The following is a 24,686-nucleotide window of genomic DNA, read 5'->3' as shown; positions in this document are numbered from 1 at the left end:
GTGCGCGTTAGAATCGGGTAAGTACGGTATTATTTTGTATATGTTCTTTCTGAAAAACATGTTTAAAAACCCCCTTTCTTTTCAATAAAACTTTAGTTGGCAGTCACCGCTGCGTGTGTCCAGTCTGCCCTTTTGTCCTGTTTTTCGCTTCAAGCATTATGTACCAAGTGGCCCGCGTTACTCCTCTTGTACAGTTGGTTAGCTTTTCCCCAACAAACTCTGATGCAGTGGCTACATTTTTAAGCGGAAGGATTTCTTCTAATGGGAGCAACTAAATGGGAAAAAGCGTCTGGACGATTTTTTCTGCCTTAACCTAAAAGATTCTGTCACCGGCTGTGTGGCACAGGGGGGGGGGATTCGCCAACGTGTGGGCATTCTCAGGACCACAGCTGACTGGCACTATGTCGTGAAAGAGGGGGCTGAGCTGGGCTGTTAGGCGGCCGCCAGCGTGCGGGTCACTCACTCCTGGAGGCGTGGGCCCGAGTACTGGTCGGACATGTGGATGTAGTCGATGCACTCCTCGTACCGCTTGATCACCGACAGCACCTGCACACACACGGGGCCCTCAGGGACAAGCACTCGGCAGAGGGAGGGAAGAAGCTGCCGACGCAGCTCGCAGCAGCATAGCCTGTTATGCCCCTGAGGAAAGCCCCTCCAAGCGGGAGCTTCTGGGCTGACCACACTCCTCTCAAGAAACACCCCATCGGGATGTTTCTTGAGAGGAGGCAGGCCATGGGACGACAGCCCACTTCCAGCACAGGATACAATGGCCGTGTGCAGCCAGGCACTGGCAGCACAACTTGAGCAACAGTGTTGAGAGAGGCATCCAGCTCGGAGCTGGACTCAAGAGACTTCAAGGATACTCGAATGACTCTCTCAAGGCCTTATCAAGGCCTTCTCAAGGGTGCAGGGCCCCACACGTGGCGACTTTTTCCCACTGTTCTCTCACACGCTATACCTTAGCCCTGTTGTGACCGTGGAAAAATCGGTTGGGTTTGGGTAGTCCAAGAAACATTTCTTTCCTGCCACAGAAAATGACTGATGCTGAAGTGTACGCTATGAACTGATAGAGAACGATAAGGGCTTTCCAAAAGTATTAATTTCAAACAAAAGATTTGTTACGAATATGTATATTATCAAAAATTACCTAAACAAAAAAGTAAGAAAAAGAAAAAAATGATGAAAACATCACTGCTACTTTACACAGGGTAAATAAAAAAAATTGAAATATACACTTTGAATGCAAGGCCCTTATAGAATAATACAACAAAGATGAGCTCTGAGTGAACAAAACTTATTTACATACAGTTGAACCCGTTTATAAGAGACACGTACCGGGGAGCAGTTTTTGCTCTTATACGAGATGTCTCATAAGCAGGGAACCATGTTTTCACTAATTGGTCAACCCCTTGTTCAATGCGGGCACCATACGACTAAAATAAGCTCAAAAGAATGCTAAAGTGTGTTGCAAGAGATTCATTCTAATTTATGTTTGGCCCCCAGAATTTATGAAATAATTCTGAATCTTTGTTTGCTTCATGACTGTATATACACTGTTTTTTACAACAGCTTGTACAAGCTTTCTCTTTCACTGCTTGTGAAGGTGAATCGTAGATGTTGAGTTCACAAGCCTGATGAATAGCCAGAGCACACAGCTTCTTCCGCTGCGTGCTCTGGCTATTCATCAGGCCTGCAGGACCGACACCTGCAATGCTTCTTGATTGGGAGCTATGCGAGTGGGAGAGCCCGCATGCGCAGTCGCACTCCAATGCATGGCCGTAAGCTTCAACCACTTTTGTAAGTTGCAATTCCATTGGCAGGGCTTCTCGTTGTCGTTTAATGGCTGACTGAACCACTGTGTTTCAGTGCGGGCGTCTGTCGTCCCCCTTTGTTTCCACAACGGAAGCAACTGCAGCTAGGGACTGGTGGCACCGCATCTAAAGTTAAAATGTCTGTTACAAGTGAGATTATGGACTAAAGTTCAAGCATGACTTGTCCCTTATAACCAACTGTCTTCTACATCCGATGTCTGCTATAAAAGAGGTCAATTTAATGGGAAAGATAGGGCAGCCAACCATGTGGGTGAATAGCGTCCCTTATACCCATTTGTCTCTTACATCCATGTCTCTTATAACGAGGTTCAACTGTACATACGAAAATATAAGCACTAGTGCCTATCATGCCGCCGCGCAAAGCAGTTTCTTGATGCAATGAAACAAAGGTTGGCTCCACTGTGCAGCTGGCACCAAGTGGTCCCGCCCAAAAGAAGCAGACACCCTGCAGATAAGAGCTCTGACCTTTAGAACAGGCCAGATGTGTTTACGTCAACGCGTGGCAGCATTAGAAAGAACCGAGGGGAAAGCGAAACTTGCCGGCAAATACCAGCCAACGTGCTGGGGCAGCTTGATGCCCTTTCACCGCCCATAGTGAAGTCTGACGAATCGAAGTCATCTGATGTGTCCGTGCTCCTACAATCATCCAGAAATTACAGCTCACACTCGTCAAAATCCGTCAAAATTTGCTGTTTCCATGGAGCATCGGCAAGCAGCATCAACGCTGCAACCGAAACCACGTGCGCCCGACTGTGAAGGGCTTAATTAAGGCCCCCCACAGCGGAGAAGAGGAACTCAAAGGTGAAACTGATGAAATACTTCCTCTTTTACCCTTTGGATGGCGTTAGCTGCACAGAAACGCTCAGGGGGCGTCAAAATTTGAATTTGTATTCATCCATAACATACTATTGATGGGAATAGGCTCGGTCACGAAAGCAATGCAAACAATGCAATTTTGCCGGGACTTCACAGAAATTCGTGTCATCCTGAAATTCGTATCACCCGGGATCGTATCCTCGAGATTTCACTGTGTTACTGTTGGAAAGCCCCATTCTTCCTCTATCTGTTCATAACTTACACTTTAGCATGCATCATCTTCTGTCGGTTTTTGGATTGGAAAATGTTCATTGAGCATAAAAGTGGTGGCTTTCTTAAGATAGCCGCGAGCCAGCACAGCTGCTTGGGCGCGAGCGACGAGGCGTTCTTGGTCCTTGCACTGTGAGCTGCCCAGCTCGCACTCAGGGGATGGGGAAGGGAGGGGGTTTGGCGCGTAGGGGCGTTCCCAGACCGGGTGGTAGGTAGTGTTCGGGACAGAGCAAGAGAGGCAGTTGTAGGGGTAAGTGGAGGGAGAGGTGTAGTGGAGTGCGTGTTGGTCTGTAGTCGACGCCAAATGCGAGCCGCCTGTGTGCTGAGGTATGGGTAAGGAGGAGGGTACCATATTTACACGATTGTAGGTCGACCCCTTTTTCCATGTTTGACAATCTAATGTTGGGGGGGTCGACTTAAAATCGAAATCGAACTTTGTGCCACTTGTAGCGGCAAGAGAAATGAGAAATCAGGGGTGCTACGAGCTGGGGAAAGCGTAACACCCTCATTTCTATGGTTACGGTCGAAGTGTAGCGTTTACCATTGCATACATTCTAGCATCAATAAAGCTGACGCCGACTTTGAAAGCTGGCGTTCCCGATCTGTGCGCTTGGTCCACCGTACCTAGAGCGGCTAACTTTCCACCAGCGCGTTTGGAAGTGCACTGAACGTGATATGACTGTGCCTACGTCAGCACCATGCATTGATTCCTGGTATTCGGTAATACTGTACTCATGTTGTTTATTAGAGACGAACAAACGCTTCTTGAATGCGAGTAACGTACTCACGAATCAAAGGAAATCACGAGCGGTCGCTTCTGTCAGCCGCCAGGTTGTTTGTTTTGATATTACGCGGCAGTGCCGCTGCCGGTAACTTCGATGGTGTCATCTCGCAGCAAATGTGTTCGCATGATTGGAATGAAGTTTCCTGCTCAAGCCACAGCGCATGGTTATTCCGCGTGCTTATACAAAAGCTGTTCTTTTTTAACCTGTATGCACACACCACGAGCATACGGCTCTTGAAGGAGCATCGATCATTGATGGAAGAGCTGCCGTTGATGGAACAGCTTCTCCTTGAGATACGATTTTCTAGGAAGCTGTGTCGTGCTGAATCGTCCTGATACGAGTGTCCTGGGCCGTCACCCCCTGGGCTCGAAGAACTCTCTTGGCGCTCGTTCACAGCAGCATTGAAATGGACTGCTTCCTGTGCTTTTTCTTTTGAGAGAGATGCAATTTTGGGGGGGGTCGACCTACATTCGAGTCGACTTAAAATTGTGTAAATATGGTATTGAAGCCATAGCTGGTGATAGTGATACAAGATTTCAGTGTATCGGGGAGGGACTGGGGGATAGGTGGAGGGTGTGGCAAGAAAAAAATTTTTCCTGGAATACCCAAAAACAAGCGGTAGGCACTAGTGTTGCATGAAAATAACTTTTCTACTTGTAGAGCTCATTCTTGCTGTATTATTCTATAAGCGTTTTATATTCAAAGTGCATATTTCAAATTGTTTTTATGTCTGCAGTGAGCAAAGTAGCATTGAGGTTATCATTAATTTCTTCTTCTTACTTTTTTTTGTACTCACAATTTTAGGATAACATTTCTAATGCATCTGTTGTTTGAAATTATTACTGCTGGAAAGCCCCATTCTTCCTCCCTCATCTCATAACTTACACTTTACATCCATCATCTTCTGTGGCGAGAAAAAATATTTCCCGGGACACCCAAAAACAAGCGGTTTACCCACGGTCACAAAAGTGTTAAGCAAGCCATGGGGACAAATGTGGTCCCCACACCTTGTATATCGTACTAAAAAAGAAAATGAAAAGAAAACAAGGAACATTACGTGTCTTAAAAAGGCGTAAGCTTTCTCGGTCGTTTTATCAGAAAACTGGGGACTCGGGGACTGTATGAGAACACAGCTAGGCTTTTCCTTATCCGCAACTGTGCTACAAAGAAGAAAAGGTTCAACAGTACTACCCATGTGGGAGCTCTATTTCCGCGAGGACGAAGAAGTGAAGGAAGGAGCAGAAGACGACAACGAGAAACCATGGTGGTGACTGGACATCCTCTCTTCCTTTACGGAAGACGTAGTCGCGACAACATGTTTTGCAGTATGCAGCCATTGTGTCTCGTGTTATGTGCCAGAGAGCTGGGGATCCATGTCAGAGCCCAGCTGCTGTCGACTGGGCTCCCGTGAGCAGGAAGGACGAAGGCCAGGGGGAGGCTGGAGTGGGCCAAGGGGACAAGAGGCGGCCCTTGCCCTTTGTGCCTCTCTCGCTGGGCTGCCAAAACTGTTCCCAACAGAATCCTGCCAAAACGTGATCCCCTGCGACTAAAGTCCGTATGGGCCCCCCCGTGCACCAGTATGGTGGCACCACTGACGTGCTACGTTCAGCCACAGCCTCCTCTACAACCGAGTGTGCCTGCTCTGTCGCCCCGAAACCCGTCGGAGCAGCCCGTTCCCCGTGGGGGCACCAAGTTCCCAGGTTTTTCGATGGCCATGCCGATGCGAACTGCCGTTTGAAGCGGAGGTGAACTGAAACACCCCTTGGCGTCGTCTGCTACGCGAAGGCGCCTTCCAGTTACAAAAGTCTGCAAAATGGCGAGCTTGGACTTCATCAGCCAGTATTAAAGACCGAAGCTTTATGCCTGGCGTCACAGAACTACTACAGTGTACTGTTCCCGCCTGCACGCTCGCCCTGTTGGGTTCACTACGGGAGTTTCACAGCAAAATGTACACACGTCGTCACGGTTGTCACTACTGCGATAAAAGCCAGTTAACTTTTCTCCCGCTCTATAGGAGTTGATAAGTGAAAAATAATGATTCTTGATTTGGTGTTTAGTGATAATTAAGTCATACTAATTAAATTTTGTTTGAAGATGTCCAAACAGTTGAGCTCCCCTTTTTTACTTACGAGTCTCGTTCTGCGGCTAATTTTTACGGTTCCCGAAACTTGTGCGAGCCCGCCGTCCTCCATCCCTTCCCCATTTCTCCGTTGCCGCTGCTCCACGAAATGGTGCCATCGCGCATGTAGTAGAGATATTGACGACGCAGTAATCGCAATGCCTGGCTGCTGCGCACAGAATGACGACTTCAAGCTTTAGCTCAAGGCGATGCTCAGTATTCGAGAGCCCCTATATACGCTTAGGATGAACATTCAGCATGCGCTTACCTTGTTTCTCTCGCTACTTCTCCCCGGTACATTCATTCTTACCTCACCAATCACATAGCGAATAACCGATCAATTCCTAGTAAACCACAAACCCACTAGTGAACTCACCCGTCACATTTCTGGCTGAATCGAGGGAAACAAAGAAAAAGCTTAAATTATTTACTAACAAACAACGTAGCCCGAGAAAGACCATCTCTTTTATAATTACACTGTTAAGTTCTAGTGTCACCCTAGCTAGATGGTTTTATTTCTGGCCTTGTAAATTTCTATACCTTTCTTGTTCAAACAGGAGTTGCCCGTCAGTGCTAGAGCCAGAGTCACCTTTATACAAAATGTATTTTTTGTTTGCAAAGGGCCTCGACAACTTTTTAAACCACTCATTGTTGCCAGGTGTGAAGACAAATGTTGACTGTGCCTTAGGGCCAACACAGGAGAACCTGGGATTAGGGCACCACCCGAGAGAACGGCGGAATTTCTGGCACTGAGCAGGCACATGGCGTTATACAGGAGGCTATGGTTCAGTGCCACCTTACGGACAACACAGAACCACACTTTGTTCCGCAAGCAGGCAACATCCCATAGCATTGCATTTCGCGCAGTATGAATATTGGGACGAGAAAGAAACGCATGCCCGCTATTCTGTTGCAGTGCAATACAGCCACCCAGGCACCCAGAGTGCATCTGGCAGTGCCTGGCTAGCAAAACTTGTTGCGGTGCTTTGGGGAGCATTTCTCACTTTCAACGAGGCATGCATGCTTACGCTGTCTGTTTGGGTTATCTAACATTGAAAAAAATCTTTAAGGCTCCAAAATAGTGCTGCTCAAACGGAAACTGAATCAAACAGCCCAATATTTGCTTAGACGTTTGGAAGCTTCTGCATTAGCACACCCCTCAAGGCTGCACAAAGTTTTGAATTTTACCCCTTTTTTTCCGCTGCATCGCACGGGACTTGAACGTGTCTGCAATAAACAAACAGGCATCATAACCAGGCAGAGTGGTGTTAATGTCCTGCACATTTCTGCCACGCGATTCCAAGTGCTACTACAGCCGCAGGTAGCATTTCTTGGATTATGCAAACCTGCCCTTGAGAAGGAAAAAGAAAGCGCCAAATAATCGCGATTCTGCACACAGTGGTTCAGTTCCAGGATTCAGGTACTCTGAATGTGGCCACACGCTATGCAGAGCCTAAGCCACCACAGTGGGGGCGGAGCTTCCAAACATCTGCAAGGTGCACCCCTGCAATCTCTGCCTGGGCCTCCCGGAAAGAGCGCGCCGCTGCGTGACACTTTCCCATGGCCTCCCGAGCTGCCCCAAAAGCAAGACTGGCCAGGCTGTTCCGCGAGTGATCCAGGAAAAAGAAGCCTTTCTCGGACAAGACACAGACGCGCCGTTTGAAACGGCGTTCCTGAATGACGGCTGTGCCTCGGGTCCACCCCCTCTCCCCCCCCGGGCAGCAGGCAGCACCCACCTTGGCGTCCAGCATGGCGTTGGCCACCTCGCCCATCTCGGAGAGCACGGTGAAGTTGGCGGGCAGGCCGTACTTGTCGGGACGCTTCTTCTCCGGGCAGTACGTGCTCTGCGGGGGAAGGAGGAGGGTCGGCCAGTCAGGGCTGGAGCGCGCAGGCTCCCGCGCTGCACTCGGACATTCGCGGCACAACCAGCTCCCGCCAATGCAAAGAGGCACACGCGCACGTGCGGGAGGGAGTAGTGCGACAGCACTGGCCACAAGACACTGCCACGGCCTCTCGCCTTGAGGGAGCCGAGATGAGCCGGTTATTCAGCCGTGGCCAAGCCTCCCCCCCCCCTACGGCTACGTGCTGCTGCACTGACCAGGAACCCAGCCGGCACACACCCTCGCAGGACGACCACCTGGGAGCTGCTCAGCTGCTGCCACACTGTGGCATCCACCCGTCAACACGGACACCCTGTGCAGCCTGCGCAAACGCAGTATCCCACTGCCACCAGGCCGCATGTTTCCAAACGCCTCGCTGCACAGCGGCCCGCGTGACACGTGTGATCTCAGTGTGCACGCTATTCTACTGAGCTGCTGCCTGAAATGACCCTGCCGTTCGGGCTCTGTGGCCTCGAGTTAGAGTTCTGGGTACTTGCACTGACGGCCTGGCTTCGAGCCTCAGCGGGCTACTTGAAGTTTTTTACGGCCCGTTTTATTTTCGGAACTCAATTCTTTTTTTTTTTTTTTTGTACTGTGGAAGAACTCAATTCTTCTTGTTGTTTTTGTTATAAATAGTGATTTGGCACGCCGCTTTAAGTTCGGGGTGCAGCCTATGACCTCGTTTAATTAACGTTCAATATCGCACGAGGACACATGCCACATGGTGCACTGTGCAGCCAAGCGTTTGGAAATACACTGCCCGGCCACGAACTACAAGCCCAAGCTGGTGCGAGGGGCTGCGGTGCTGGGACAGACAGCGCATGGATGAACACACAGTCAGTGGTGGCATTTAAGCGGGAAATACAGCAGCCTAACCAGATGCCCTTAAAACGCAAAGAGCATACAATAGGTTGAACTGGCGACGCACCTCCCCAACCATAACCTGGGCCACGCCTCACTCTTTCTTAACATTGCCTGAAGTTATCCGTTCAAGCAAGCCAGCACTTTGCCAAACATCATCTACCCGCACAATGCTATGGGACTCGGTTTGTGTGGCGGTGCCTCGTGTCCGGCTCCTTGGGGACCCACTGCGTCTCTGACCAGTGGGCCTGGCCCCTGCTTCCCTGGTCCGCCTCCTTGGCCACCGTCAGTGGGCTCGGCGGCAACACCAGGCGCACCAGCACACTGCGCTTCTATGCACAGGTTGGCGAAAAATATTGTTGCACAAAGTGTTTCGAAACTAGCTGGGCAAGCCCTGCAGTGTTGCCGAGCCATTTGTGGTCGTGCTGTACGCATGCGTCTCGTACAGTTCACTCATTGTCAATTATGAGGCCCTGATTCTGATGATCTTGGCCCTGACTGTGATGGCTTGCAGGCAGCTTTACATACCACCACAGAAATTACGGCTTCCCAAACTGGACTTCCAATTGGAATGCAGGGCGTCCAAACACGCCTGTCTCTCGTTCAGAACATGCTGGCACTGCTCGACGATTGTAGAAAAAAAACTTTAAAAAGTTGAGACGTGTTAAGCAGCTGTTAACGCAGTTCAAAAGCAAGTCGCACAATTACACGGTACAATGGACAACTTAAAGTGGCCATGCAGACAAAACGCAAGTTTGGTTCATTCAAAAAATTGCTCACTAGAATCATACTGACACCACTTTTAATGCACACTTTGCTCAAATAAGCTATACAATCAGGAAAAAAGGAAATGGCCACGTGACCCAATACCTCGTTTCCCGGAACAGAACCTACGATGTCATATGCCCAGCTGTGCGATTGGCTGAGGCCGGCAAACACAAATTAGGCAGGGCTTCTAAGCTTGCCGAATGAGCTATTTGTGCTTAAATTAAATTAAAGCGCATATTTATTTTACAGCAGTAAGAATGGTGCGGTAAATAATGAAAGTTACGAAAATACACGTAAGCACAGAAGTACCGATGCACACTGCTGTTGGTACTGGGCGCACTATGCTTGTTTTAGCTGCACAGCAGTCTGCTACTTAGGATTTGCCTTACACGACACTGGCTGGTTGACGTTAGGAACGTTGTCTTACGTGACCCTGTTTGTCGAGGATACTCCATGTTTCCCGAAACGATTATTTTCTACAGTAACAAAAACAAGCCAGGTGCAATTTGGTCAAAAAATAAAGCAACGCAGACAACGGTCTGTGGCTGAGTATGGTAGTGCCACCTGGGAGGACTGATGGCAAGCAAGGCTGCAGAGCCGAATGATGCAGTGGAAGTTCATTTGAGTACATGCACCTATGACTTCATTGCTGGTGTCCCGAAAAACACCATTTGGTGGGAGAATCAAAATTTCAACCTAAATTGATTAATTTTTTAGTGAATATAGCATCGCTTGCTGCCGGACAAGCGCTGGGAGCACTATAAAACCAAATCTTTCGAATAAAACAAACTTGTGTGTTTTATTCCCGGTTTTCCCTCTTTTCCAAATACAGTTAAACCTCGATGTAACGAACTTCAATGTAACGAAACCCCCGATGTAACGAACCACAGAATGTTTTGTAACTTCAAGTGTATGCACACCATGTATTTTTCACCCTCTGTGTAACGAAGTCCTGTTTGCCGGAATTTCAATGTAACGAAGTTTCATGGAGAACTAGGCACGAAATTTAAGTTGTAGAAGTAGATTTTGGGAGACGCAAGCGCCGAAATGGGGTCCCAATAAAACGCGAACGGCGACACGGGTCGCCCAATGCCGCGGATGCAGCAGCCACGGAGTCTTTGAGTAAGCCCCTTGCCTACAAACTGCGTGGCGTGCATACACGGCTGGCGCACTGTTTCTTTCCGAGCTTAATCGTCTACGGCTTAATCGGCATCAGCGTGAACCGCACGCACCGTTTTCTCCCTGCAAAAACGCAAAACGCGCCCCGCAAACCACAGGCGCGCTGACGCAGCTGCGGAGACCACCGGCGCGATGCGGGTAGCTCCAGCGACCGCTTTTAACCGCTCGCTGAAACGCAACTCGAGGGGCAAATGTGGGGGCATGCGAGAAAAAAAGCGGATAACGTGGGCGAAATTTTCATCGTAAAACGTGACACGCGCTGCTTACGAAAGTGCCCATCAAATATCCTCTGCGGTGGTAAGCATAATCGCCTCTGGCGTTGCCGCCGCCACCGCATGCCGCCGTTTTGCACTCCGTTCGAGTTCGCTCATGCTTGTTGGGTTTCATTGTCCCAGCAAGCATTTGTGAATCTTTATGAGCCTTGCACGCGCGTTTTTTTTTTTCACACCGGCGTCCGCGATTGCTTGCCAGCGGCGAGAAGTGACACGCTGCACACGGCAGTGGGAGGAGCCTGACCAGTTTCGCCATGGTTTCACCAATGGGGAGGCGCACACCCTATGGTGGGAGCTTCGAAGCGCTCGGGGATGCCGGCTGAGTATTAACTCTATGGCCGGCTGGCTAGACGATAAGGCTTACCGCCGCAGAGGATATTTGACGGGCGCTCTCGTAAGCGGCACGTATGACGTTTTACAGAGAAAATTTCGCCCACGTTATCTGCTTTTTTTCTCGCATGCCCCTCTCGTTTGCCCCTCAAGTTGTGTTTCAGCGAGCGGTTAGAATCGGTCGCTGGAGCTATTCGCATCGCGCGGGTGGTCTCCGCGGCTGCGTCAGCGCGCCTGTGGCTTGCAGGGCGCGTTTTTGCGGGAAGAAAACGCTCCATGCGGATCACGCTGATGCCCGCGTAGACGATTAAGCACCGATAGAAACAGAAACAGTGCGCCGGCCGTGTATGCGCGCCACATTTTCTTTTTCAGGAAACGCTTCACAGGATGAACACTTCATTATAACCGCGAATTTCAATGTAGCGAAATTTCAATGTAACGAAGTAAATAACGAATTTTATCGACTTCGTTACATCGAGGTTTAACTGTACAGTTTTTTGCCTTATTTGGTTCGTATTTGAAAATCTCGAAATTTGCACAGCCCCAACTGTTTCCATGGGGAGTTTCCCCCCCACTCTACATGGGAGCAGAATAAGGCTTGGAAGAGGGCCCTCGCTATTCCTGCGCATTGCATGGCAGTGAGTGCGGTGGTTTTTGATGGTCAGTGGACAGCCGTGGACCACAACAACCCTGGCAGAAGCCTGCTTGGTTGGTTGGCGTGGCAGAGGAAAGGGAAGGCCAGAGGTGACACTCTCCAGACTGGCCTTACCACATGCTGCAACTGTCTTTCCTCCAGGCCACTCCACATGCTGGAAGTGGATTCCTGAGAGGTCGTGGTGAACACGTGTTACCCCCGTGACTGATCAACAACAGCCCCTCCCACGGCCGAGAAAAGAAGGGGAAAGCCCCTTCAGAGGTGGCAGTGGCCGCTGACACACAGGCACCCTTCTGTCAAACGGACGGAGTTCTTTCTGCCCAAGATGCCCAGCAAGCAGTGCCCTGGACGCTGTCCCTAAACCTTGGCCAGACTCCCCAAAGACATTTTCAGCAATCTTGGGCAGCCCGCAGCACAAGCTCCTCCTGAGAGGAGAGAGGAGAGAGGGAGGGCCACGCACCAGGTCCGCCATGGTCTTGTGCAGGCGGGTGGCCGTCTTCTTGGTGGCCAGGCACATGACGAAGCCATCCATGGACTGGGCGCCCATCGTCACCCGCACCACCTGCAGCAGCACGGAACGAGGCTTCACTTGCGGTGCCACGCGAGCACGCCCACGAGCAGTCCAGACAGCGTGCACCTAGGGGAGCCGGGACGCCAGCTGCACTGGGCCACAAGCAGCAGGGCCTTCCCAAGCTGCTGCTGCTGCCCACCACCACAGGAGGGGACTTGGTGCCTGGCCCCTTACTGCGACCGCTTAGCTGCCCGGCACACGCAGGCATGTCCCAATTAAGAGCAGTTGTAAAAAATCAGCCAGGGTGTGTGTCCAGCGCACACCCGTGCATTTTAAAGTGACACTGCGTTTCTTCCCCTACCCTTTGTCTGTTGGTGCCGTACCGTGAAAGGGGCTACACTGAAGTGGTTTGTAAACACTGCGGAACCACTTGCACAAGTTTAAGCCTGGAGCGCCTTGGCCATGTTTCCACCCCTGCCTTTGCGCAACTTTATTTAGTAGAGAAATCAATCTGAAAAATGCTGCACTCCTCTCTGCCTCCTCCTTGCCAATTTTATGCGACGTTTCCCATTCCAGATTGGCTAGACCACACCGAATGTGTCCAGCTTACCGACCCGTCGACCACAGCCAGCTGCCGGTGGGTCGTCACAATTCAAAAGGCACAGTGCAAACGGAGCCCTAACTATACTTGTGCCCGGAAGGACGTGGCTTTATTTCGCCAGTTTGTAGAAGGCTGTATTAGGCTTAGTAAACTCGACGAGGTCAAAGTAGCTCCCCACTAGTACACATGCAAGGTGTATATTGGCTTACAACACTTCGCTGACTTCACTTCCCTAGAGGTGTAAGCTACATATGCCTGTGCGACTGGGTACACTGGTAGAAAAGTTCAGGTCAATTGCAGGCAGAAAGTTATTACAGTCAGCGAGGTTAATCTAGTAAATGAGAAATTAACACCAACTGACACTTTTATTGCAAAGTGCAAAGAGAACACAGATTGTAGGCGGGCCAGTTGGCACGCATCTGAGCGATTAACAGCGCGGAACAGCAGGACGACCGGAGAGCACACAGACCGGCACTGCGTCTGCGCACTTTTCTGTCGCCCTGCTCTTTCACGCTGTGTAAAACCTGCACCACTTTTGAACCTGCTCTTTCATGCTGCGTGGAAATGCCCAGCTGAGTAGCTCAGAGAGCTGTAATCCAAAAATGAAACAGCAATGGAATTCACAACAGCGCTAGCAAATGGGACAGAAAAAAAAAAACCTATACCAAAGGAATAAAGCACCAGTTATAAATAAATAAAGCACCAGGAATAAAGCACCAATAAAGCACAAGGGCCTATGCATGCAGGCCCACTGGAAGCAGGAAGCGTGTCCTGGTGCGAGTGCAACACTGGTGCCACTGCTTTTTCACAGTTTCCAACTACGATCTCTACTGGAGGGAAGACTGCTGCGGCAGTGTCGATACACTGCAAGGGTACGTGGCAGCACTCGCACTCAGCCTCGCTTGCACCGTGGCTCTTGTTTGCTCCTGACGCCAAAATCAACAACAATGGGTAACGCCTTTTTTCCTTCGCCATCCTGCATGGAGCTTTTGACAATCTGTGGCCGATAGATACCTTGACAGCTCTGCGTTTGCACTGGATAAAGCGGCCTTCGAACGAGAGCCCTGTGGCCACGCCCTCCTCACCAGCTGGTCGGCGGCGGGGCGCACGGCCTGCGCGATGAGGCTGAGCAGGTCCTGGCGCTTGAGCAGCCGCAGCTCCACCAGCATGCCCTCGACGCACAGCCGGCCGCTGCACCACAGCGTGTACACGCTCTCCGAGTCCTTCACCAGGCCCCCGTCCGGCTCGCCTCCGGCCGACAGCTCCTGCCGCCCGTCGTCCCCTGGGGAGGCCAGAGGGTGTGCTGCTACTCGGCCGACTGATGCGCTTCGCGGGCGGCTTACCCATGACTGCGCTGCGTGCCTACCCGTTCGATCGAGAGAGGCCCGCACTACCCTACGCAAACATCTGCCGTTGTGGTGCCTGGAAAATGAGCCTTAATGCAAAAATACTGCGCCCAAATGACTGTAAATTGAGAGAAAGAAATCCTTTTGGATTTACTACGTACAACCTGAACAATACTGCATCACGAACTGGGAACCAATATAAATATCTTTCGAACCTAAACACATACCGTATTTGCTCAAACCTAATTCGCCCTCAATTCTAACGTGCACCTGATTTTGGCGACGGAAAAGAAAAATAGCAAAAGTTTTTCACTTATTATCGGGCTAGGTGGCTCTCATCCCCCTCTAGCTGCATGCTCCACAATAAACCACCCATGGGGGCCACTCTTCCAAGTTCAAGTCACGAAACCTGGGAAAAATATCTCCAGAAATGTTCAGCGGAAGGCTGTCACGGAAGGACAACCCCTCTGTAGAACGGGCGCACTGCACAGTACTGCATACGTTCTCACTGTTCTGCCTCCTTTCTCGCAGCTAAGTTTAGAAAAGCTATCTGGAAATGGGCGTTTGCTGCCTGCTAGCGTCCATTTGCAACTCTCACCGGCCCAGGAAGCACTGGCAAGGCCCCGCAGAGCCTCGCCAGTGCCCGCTGGCTGGCACCTTGCTGGCAACACGCCGGTGCCCAAACCACCCACCAGGAGGACATCGTTTTTCGTACGTGCATGCGTGTTTTGGAATTTTTTTATTATTTTATTTTAGCGCTGCTGCAGGTCGCGCAATCTTTGGTGCTTAGCTTGCAGAACTGCAATTATGGTTGCCTCGCTAAGTCGATAATGCACGATAAGCAACCGCTAGCGCTGTTTCCACTGGTACTCGATTCTAATGCGCGTGCGATCTTTGGACATATTTTTCAGAAAAAAAGGTGTGCGTTAGAATTGTGTAAATACGGTATTCGAGGCATCCCATCAGCAGAAACTTGACATTTGTGGTTTCTAAGGCACCAAAAACACATTGCACAAGTAGAAAAACACAATAAGCTTACAGATCTCTAGTATGGCTATTGTTAGAATACGCAGACATTGTTTCAGATCTCCACACAAAAGCAGACTTGCTTCAAATACAGTGTAGACCGCTTATAACGTATGTCGCAGGAGCCGCAAAAATCCGCACTATAAGCGGTACCGCACTATAACCAAAACACGCGCGAATTCAACCACATCGCCACCTATCTCTCAAGTCAACCTATATTTATCATCACTCAAACGCACAGCACCTAAAAACGAAGGCACGGTCTATATTTCGTATTATTTTTAACATCAGCTCAGTCTCACAAACGGCGAGCGCAGCTTTAACTTCCGTTGTGTTTGTTTTGAAAGACCATGGCTGCGTTTTTAGCGTCTATGAACAGATGCCGCAAGACGTGATAAGAACGCCAGCGGGATTTTTTTTTTTTTACCCCACCTTGTGTTCACGATGCCGAAGGCGGCTGCTTATCAGCGCAACGTACAGGTGGTGGAAATCTTCGGCTTCGCGCGGCTCGAATGTTCGGAAAGGGAAAGAGCGGTGGCTTATCTGCAACAACGTTCTAAAGCGTGAACCTCGTGGTAGATTTGGTATCGCGAAAACGTGCAGTGTACGCCAGCGCGGATACAACTGCCGTGGTGTTGGCGGCGCAGTAAGAGGCGGCAACATGGCGTCGGCACTGGCCGTGAAGCGATGCAGGCAGTTCCAGTAAGTTCCAGCGACCGCTTCTAACCGCTCGCTGAAATGCCGCACGGGGCGCAAGCGAAGATGCTCATGCAAGAAAAGAGCTAATATTGTGGCCGAAAAGTGGAATATAAACTGCCATCCACGCTGCTTGTGAAAGCTCCCATCAAAAAATACCGCGGTGGTAAGCCTAAACATCTCTGGCGCAGCTAGCCGGCTCGGAGCGCTTCGAATCTCCCGCCATTAGGTACGCGTCTCCCCATTGGTGCAAGTCTTCAGGCTCCTCCCACTGCCACGCGAAGAAGCCACCGCGAGCGCGGAATCGTCGATACGAACACGAAGAAAAAAAAAAAAAAAACTCGCGCAACGCAGATGTGCACGATTCGTGCGCGAAAACGGGCCATGCGGTTCACGATTAATGAAATCAACTTGCCGCGCGCGGATGGGGAGTCTGTCGCTATCTTCCGTGCATCAAGCAAGGTCAGTTGTGGTTATCAGGTACGCACGAATAAACGGTGACTGTTTTTTTTTATTTGGGTGTCTACGTTAAAGGAGGGCAAGGGGTGCACGCTGCGTCAGATGGCCGATTTCATCCTTTCTTTTTTTTTTTTGCTACCCTAAAACGATGCCTCAGCTGCGCCGGTCGATCAGCAGACCCGCCGAAAAACCGCACTATAAACGGTATTGTGCTTCGGCCAACCGCATCTTAAGCGGTATGCTTATGCATTGAGTTCTATGGGAGGCAAACCGGTGGTCGCAAAAACCCGCGTTATATCCGGTCCCGCACTATAAGCGGTTACGTTATAAATGGTCTACACTGTATATCCAAAGTAAGTCCCCCCGTTCATTTACAACGTGTACGCCAGGCACGCTCTGGTTGCTGAGCTTCTACAGCAATCGGTACTTCCAACACTCGAGGCATGTCGCAAACTACAATGCCTAAAATTCTCGCTCACCATCGTTAATAATCAGGTAGCAATAGATTTCCCCACCTACATGCAGTTCGACACATCATGTTGAACATGCAACAAACATGCTAAGATCATTGAAATTCCAAGTACAAAATCAAATGCTCTTCGATTTTCTTTTTCTGCAAGCTATAACCAATTGGAATGCACTGCCACAAACTGTCACCGAAGCTGACACGCAGGAATCTTTTCAGTCAGCTGTCAACGCCTGCTTGTCAGTAACAAAGGCAAGTTCCTTGCGCAACAGCCCATCCAAAGTTATCGCATCCCATTGGGTAGATACTGCGTGCCACTCAACTTGTGCCCGTGTGCTACGAAACCGGCAAGTACTCCCCGAGGAGTGCTCGTCTGCTGTGGTGTTAGGCACTACTTCTTTTCCTTCAGCCCAGAAATTTTGTGTCTGCCCTGTTTGGCAATGCTTTTCGTTGTAACGCACGAGTAGTGCACTGCGTTACAGTGCTGCATGCATACATATGTGCCCACAGCAGCACGTACGTGACAAACTAAATAACTAAACCGAGGCAGCGCTGCACCTGCTTGCAGCCCCACCTAGCACGTCAGCCAACGGCATGCCGCCCGGCAATGCAAGAACCCTCGTACCGGCACCCTCACCCTGTCGTTCTCAGCACTGCAGGGGCAGCACGCAGGGAAGCCTGCTCCAGGGCAAGCCATGAAATTGGCCACGTAAGAAAGACCCACGCTCCATTGTCCCTCATTGTAACACCCAAGACAGGCAAGACAGAACGAGTGGGAAAGCAGAGGCAAAAGTGTGAGGGGCTGGGCGGTATGCCCGAACATCTGCTATGGCGGCAACACGCTGCGCGATAAGATTGCTGTGAGAGGACCTTAAGAATGTTCATTGTTTTTAAGCATTTGCATTTGAGCTGTTTGATATGCGGTATAAATGTAAGCTTTTCATCGAATAAAATACCTAAAAACTTGTGCTTTTTGTTCACAGGAATCAACACGCCGGTAAGAGCTATGTCTCGGTCCGGGTGGACCCCACGCTTCCTGGAGAACACAACGCAAGAGCTTTTTGCCGGATTCAGCCTAAAACCATTCTTGTCTGCCCGGACGGCAAGTTTGTTCATGCCGAGCTGGACTTGGCGATCGCAGATGGACATATTACAACATTTAAAAGATATTTCGACATCATCTACATAACCTCAACAAGAAATGGTTTGTCGCAATGCCTTACGGAGTGAGTTCCTCTTCACTATGAAGACTGTGCAGCTCAAAACACCGCCTTGAGGCACGCCGTTTTCCTGAACATGTACATTAGAAAGTTCACTACCAATTCTCACACGGAAAGTTCGTTCAGACAAGTAGCTAGAAAGGGTGTTAAGCATGTTGCCCGAAACACTAAATGACTTCAAGCCACTCAAGATGCCGTATCGCCATGCCGTGTCGTAGGCCTTTTCCATATCAAAGAAGATTGTAATGCAGAACTGTTTGTGAATGAAGGCATATTTTGCGTAGGATTCCAACGCAACAAGTTGATCGTTGGTAGAGCGCCCCGCCCTGAAGCCTGCCTGGCAGCTCCCGAGAAGACCATTGTACTCCAGGAAGTACACAAGCCTCCGGTTAATCATCTTCTCGAAAAGCTTGCACAGGCAGCTTGTCAGGGCAATGGGACGATAGCTAGCGGTACAGGAAAGGTCCTTCCCCTCTTTCAGAAAAGCTACAACTATAGCCTCCCTTCAAGACTTTGGAAGCTGCCCCGAAAGCCAGACTTTGTTGCATAAGTGAAGGAGTACTTCAAGTGTGTGTGTGTGTGTGTAAGTGTTGTATAATTGTGTACGTAATGTTGTCTGGGCCTGGAGCTGAGGGTTTACATGTGCTCAGAGCAGACCTCAGCTCATGTAGTGAAAACAGGGAGTTGTAAGAAGTCTGTGATTTGTTGTTGTCGCGTAGGTACTTCGTTTCACAAGAGGCTTTATACTTCAGGAAAGTGTTCGTGTAGTGTGTTGAACTGGACACGTGTTGGAAGTGTTGTGCGAGTGTGTTAGCCAGGTCTTCCGGTGTGTCCCCTGTTGTACGACCAAGGGCAGGCTGTGTGTCTGTTGTCCTTTGAGTTTGCGTATACGTGCCCATACCTTGCGCGTGTCTGTGTACGAGTTTATGGGTGTTATGAATGAGTGCCGACTATCTCTTTGTGCCTCACGGCGCACACGTTTTCCAAACGCCTTTTCCCGTTTGAACAAGAGGAGGTTACCCGACGTGGGGTACCAACAAAGGATACCCCACGCCTTGTTCTGGGCCTCTCGCGCCCGCCTACAGTCCTCATTCCACCACGGCCTCCTCTGGTTGTGCGGGGCACCAGAGGCGTGAGGAATCGACTTTTCAGCGGCATCGAGGATGTGCGCCATGAGGAGTTGGGAAGCTTCTTCAATGTGTAGGTGTGCTATGGTTGTGTAGCGTAGTTTGGATGTCTCTGTAAATGTATTCCAGTTAGCTCTTGCTTCATTGTACCTGTTCTGGGAAGATGGACTGCGTGGGCCTTTACCCATATATGTTAGTGAGGTGGGGAAGTGGTCACTGCCATATGGGTCAGTGCCCACACCCCACTCGAGTAGAGGAATGAGAACTGCGGAGCCAATAGCCAAGTCAAGGTATGAGTGTGTGTTGTGTCCTATATTAACGTATGTGGGCTTATTTTTGTTGAAGACGCATGCTCCCGAAGATGTAAGGAATTTCTCTATCAGGCGACCTCGGGCATCTGTGCGAGAAGAGACCCAAACAGAATTGTGCACATTAAGGTTGCCTGTGAGGATGTATGGTTCGGGCAGCTGGTCGACCAGGGCCTCGAAGTCAGAGCTCAAAAGTGCAAAATCAGGACGAATGTAAATGGAGCAGTATTAAATGGAACCTATTAAATATTACTGTGCGAATTGCTACAGCCTCAAGGCAGTGTTAAAGGTGATAGGGTGGCATGCTAAGGATTTCTGGGCGATTAAAGCCACACCGCCAGAAGACTGTGTGCAGCCAACCCTATTCTTCCTGAATACCATATAGCTATCTAAGAAATTTGTACGATTGAAATTTAAATGTGTTTCTTGGACACACATTATTCTTGGCTGATTATCATGCAGAATCTCGTACACGTCAGCAAGATTATTAAGAAGGCCTCTGCAGTTCCACTGAACAATTTTTCTCTTCCCATTATGATGTGTTAGAGCTACTGGAATGTGACTATTTATGTAAGGTCTTTCGGGGCTTGCACTCTTGTGAGGGTTTTTTTTTACCTTCTCGGGAGGTTTTGATAGAGGGACCCACTTTTTCCGCTGCGAAGCAGATAGGAAAGGTCCCACATCCATGTCATCATCAGATTTGGAAGGGGTACCCGGGGGACCGCACCCCCCGGGCTTGGCACCTTTTACGGTAATCTTCGTTCGAGCCGCGACCGCCGAGGGCGTCAGGAGCGCCCCAGGTGGCACAGGCGGAGCGGCGGGGGTGGGAACCGTGGCGGGTGCCTCCATTTCCACCTCCGTGCCCTCGCATGTACTTTGGGCCGGTGGAGAGGAAGCAGTGGATGCAGCGGCATCCCCAACGTGGTTGCCACCACGGCCGCTGCTAGCTGAGCGAGCGGTGCAGAGGCGGGTTGGGCTGCCATAGGCAACCCAGGTGGGGGTGGGGGCGGGACCAAGTCCGACCCGCGGTATTGGGTCCCTGCCAACACCAGACGCCACTCCGCCCCCCGGTGAGCTGCGTCGGCGGACCTCCCCAGGGGGAAAGAGGCGAACCTCCTTCGTGCCTCTGGGAAGGTGATGTTCTCTGTTACTTTCACATTGATTACTTTCTTTTCTTGTTGAAATTTCTCACATTTGCGTACGGTCCCCTGCAGTTAATACAAGTGAAGGTGATGGAGTTGCAATTATCTGTCGGGTGTTCCTGTGCGGCGCATTTGGCACAGGTCGTTTTGCCGCGGCAAGAGTTTGTACCGTGCCCGAACCGCTGGCATTTGAAGCAGCGGCGCGGGGTTGGTATGTAAGGTCGGACTGGACATCGTTGAAGCCTGCATTGACCGACTCAGAGAGCGTTGAGCAGTCAAATGTCAAGATCAAGTGTTTTGTATGGATTTTGGTGTCATTTCGACGCGTGGTTATCCTTCGCACTGCCGTCACGCCCTGGTCTCGAAGGCTCTCAAGCAGATCTGCCTCTGTTTTGTTCATACTGTCAGGATCGGAGATGACGCCCTGGGAGCTGTTCAGTGTGCGGTGGGGCGTGATCTTTATGTCTGTATCTACCATGCGGGTTTGTGAAAGGAGGTTGATAGATTGCTGCCTGTTGTTAAGTTCAATCAGGATTTCCCCTGTTTTGAGTTTCTTGGCTTTGTAGGATTTCCCGACAATGCCCTCAAGGAACTTGGAGATGAGAAAAACCGACTGTGCAGTGACGGGCTTTGACTGGTCAAGAGATTCCATTATTGGAAAGCGGGAGAAATTGTCAGGTTTTGGAAATGTCAACTCTGGCAAGGGAAGAAAGGAGACTTCGGTGCGGCCCCTTTTTGGGGACCAATCACATTTTGGGGGGGGGGGGGGGGGTTGAATTATCCATATGGCATAGGAAAAAGCTGGGAACGGGGGTACTTTCTTCGTCAGCCTTGCCCTGATAGCTAAGGAGGTCCCGGAGCTCCCTGCCTCGTGAGGAGGTCCCGGAGCTCCCCACAGCTTATGTTGGGGGGCTCAGGGTCCGCGGTGTCGCCCCGGTGCGGGGCCAAAACAAAAACAAACTTATACGTGGATGCCATTGTTTGCTGGTGATAATGATGTGGCTGGCCGTCTGTACGTAGAGCGCAGGCCTGGTTCGCCAAGCCGGAGCTACAGCCAATCCGTATCCAGTTGAAATCGCGCAAATGTGCTCTGCTGCTGGCGTGGTGCTGTCTTGTATGCGTTGTGGGCAGCAGACCTTGCAGCTTTCCTTCTACAATTCTTCAAAGTCAAAAGCAAAAATAATGTTTTCATGTTTAGTCTTGAACCTGTGTCATCCTATCTAAGTCGCGAGCGCGCGGTCGCGTTAAATGCAAGCGCGTGTGGCTTGCCCGCCAAAGTCAGTTGCTGCTGTGCACTGTCAAAGGATAAGATAATGGCACCACTCCTCCCACAAGCGGGATGGGGGCTTCCGACAGCCTAGCAGCTATCTGCAAGTAATCAGCTCATGGGACAAGGCTTGTTGTACAGCAATACATTTTGCACCTGCATTTCATCCCCACCTCCCCGTAACGTGCTCTTTGCGTGCAGGTAAAAAACAGATGACCATTGCTATGTGTGTTATCCAAATAAACACTACGTTATTGCGCGTCACTCCTTTTTCTGAACATCGCATTATGCTGCCGATGATGCGGAAATATACGGGGTTATTTCTTCCGTGGGTTATTTCTTCCAACACACCCTTCCGTGGTGTGTTGGGGCAGATTTCGCCTCAATGAAATTTTTCACACGTCCCGTCAATTTTGTTGCATCGGGATTCAACTGTGGGTTGTATTCACTCGCACGGTGCGCGCATGCCGGCAACCACAGTGTCACCTTGGCAACGAGGATGGTGGCGCACACATGAGGCCGTCTCAGCGATGTCAAGAACCGTTTCGCGCAGCACCCTGTGTGGCCTACCTGTCGCCAGGCATGAGCAAAGCGATTGCCAGATGCCGCGTTTTGGCATCGGCCAATGCTTCCGCTTCAGCTGTTCAGCCACGCGCCAACAGATGTCGCTAGTCGCCCAGCCAACAATGCACTCACTGCTACACCACCGTTCCATCTCAACCGGTGTGTGCGTGGCATCATTCACCTTTTGCACCGGATGACCCTGCTGTGGGCAAGGTGCGGTTGTGCCCATGTCGGTACCAGCAGAGGCACTTCGTGTGTCGTGCTGCCTTTTGCGAACACGGCTCCATTCCCTGGTGGTGATGCGGAGTCCTCAAAGGCGATCGCAGGATCACCACACAATGCCACTCCGACTATTCACGTCTCTTGTTGCCACCACCAAGAATCGGGTGGTATCGGTGCAGATAAGACACGCCGGGGCCTGTTCTTTTTTATTTTTTTCCCCTCCAAGATGCGGTCACATGCACAAGCATGGTGGAAACGGTCATGGCGGTTTAGTGTTGCCTAGAGAAGAAATCAGCCACTAAACTTTCATGTGAACCCCAACTGTATGCAAAGCTAGAGGTGGGCCAAAGACACAAGGACCAATAGCAACCAGCGTTTCAGGGCACTGCAAAATAATTTACGTAGGCACCGAACCTCGGTCTTCATGCCCTTCCCATCCCTTGTCCACTCCTGGTACTTCAGGCAGAAACAGTTCGCAAAGCATCTGAACGCTGACATCTGGCTACCGCATGCCACCATAATCACAAGGGTAGCAAAGGCAGACCACCCATTCACGCTGGCAAAATCATGCCAGTGAACACCACCATCCCATGGCTCAGACTGTGAGGGCCACGGAGAATATTTGGCCATCCCTAGGGTACGCCGCTGTGCTGCTGTCTGCTGAAGATTGAGGACTTTTTTTTTTCTTTTTTGCTTTGAGAGAACCCACGTGCGGAACGAGATTTGCCACTCCCTTTTGAGTGCGGACAATACATTACCGACGAGGGCGAAGTTCTCGAGGAGGAGGGGCCGGTGGGCGTGGAACCAGGCGGTGGCCAGGCGGTGGTTCTTGTTGCGGCCAGCCACAAAGTTGCCAAAGTAGATGGCCAGCCCCGCCAGCATCAGCAGCTCCAGGTAGAAGCTCTCCCAGTTGCTACGCAGGTGCAGCGGAACCTGCGCCACCCGGTGTGGAGAGGGACGCTTCATGACCTGCCCCCCCTCAGGGCCACAAACGAATAAAGAGCACTGGAGGTCTTTGCTCTACAGAGCACGCACAGGTGCACATGGTCTTCTTCAACACAGAGCGTAAGGGAACAGAGCTTAGGGGCAAAGCCCCTCTTTCAACCGGTGTGAGAGGCCTGCCCTGGCCTGTGCAGGACCAGCTCATGAAGAGCACTCACACATGGGACACTCTCGGGTGGCAGTTGACCTTTACTTTGAGGAAGTGCACGAAATCTTGCGAGGAAGCAAACCACAGCTGCCCACACATGCTTTGCTGTCATGCACCGATATTCGGCGGGGGTGGCCTCACATTGGTCTCCCCTACCCCCCCCCTGGCAGTTCCATCATGCGTTTGCCACGCAAAAGCTCTGCCAGTGAACAGCTGGTCACTAGTCGAAGGGGGGAACACCGACCCCCATAAGCACACCGATGGGACAGCCACGACCGAGCTTGCCCCCGACCTAGTCTCTGAGCAACAGCTTCATGCGTGTACAGCACCCCTACCTGCTCAGTTGCCAAGCGCAAGAGTCTTTCCACTTTGCCCCGAGTACCCAGCCCCTCACACAAGTCCTTGTCAGACGGCAATGTGGTGAGCACACTTCGAGACTGTTTGCTCTCACTAGCAAGACATTTGCGCACCGCACTCTAGCCCACACAGCTGACTACACCTCTGAGCAGACAGCAACTCACAAGTGGAAAAATCTATTTGCTTATGCCCTCGCTAAATCCAATCAACTAAAATGAAAACAGCAACTAATGCATTACTTTGGAAGCTCACATTTCAATTTATCCCATTGTCTGTGTTTGTGTTTACATCTGCCTTGTGTTCGCAGCACAACACCACCCGATGTTTGCATCGTGGGAAGAAAAAAAAAAGACAGCCCCCCACTTGTGCGTAAGCCGTGAGAAATGCCAATGTGTAATCTTGTTCGTACACCAGTGCGAGCACTAACCGGTGGTGTGTGTGGCAACAGTAAGTGCCC

General features: G+C 50.7%; 1 protein-coding gene across 3 annotated transcripts in view; it reads right to left on the bottom strand.

Annotated features, from left to right (window-relative positions):
* The window catches only part of LOC144168707 (PAT complex subunit CCDC47-like), a 47,618-nt gene that overhangs the window by 10,719 nt on the left and 12,213 nt on the right, over positions 1-24,686 (bottom strand). For all 3 annotated transcript variants that reach the window (XM_077697650.1, XM_077697652.1, XM_077697651.1), the window contains 5 exons: positions 23,481-23,655; positions 13,965-14,161; positions 12,228-12,329; positions 7,559-7,666; positions 464-546 (listed from right to left, as the gene is read on the bottom strand). In XM_077697650.1, the coding sequence (XP_077553776.1) occupies positions 464-546; positions 7,559-7,666; positions 12,228-12,329; positions 13,965-14,161; positions 23,481-23,655 (665 nt within the window). The remainder of the gene's footprint in view (positions 1-463; positions 547-7,558; positions 7,667-12,227; positions 12,330-13,964; positions 14,162-23,480; positions 23,656-24,686) is intronic.

This window comes from Haemaphysalis longicornis, unplaced genomic scaffold (assembly GCF_048455015.1).
Source record: "Haemaphysalis longicornis isolate Haplotype H1 unplaced genomic scaffold, Haemaphysalis longicornis Haplotype H1 scaffold_2, whole genome shotgun sequence".
Lineage (NCBI taxonomy): Eukaryota > Metazoa > Arthropoda > Arachnida > Ixodida > Ixodidae > Haemaphysalis > Haemaphysalis longicornis.
The sequence above is the reverse complement of the archived record's forward strand: the minus strand, read 5'-3'. Positions and strand labels throughout refer to the sequence as shown.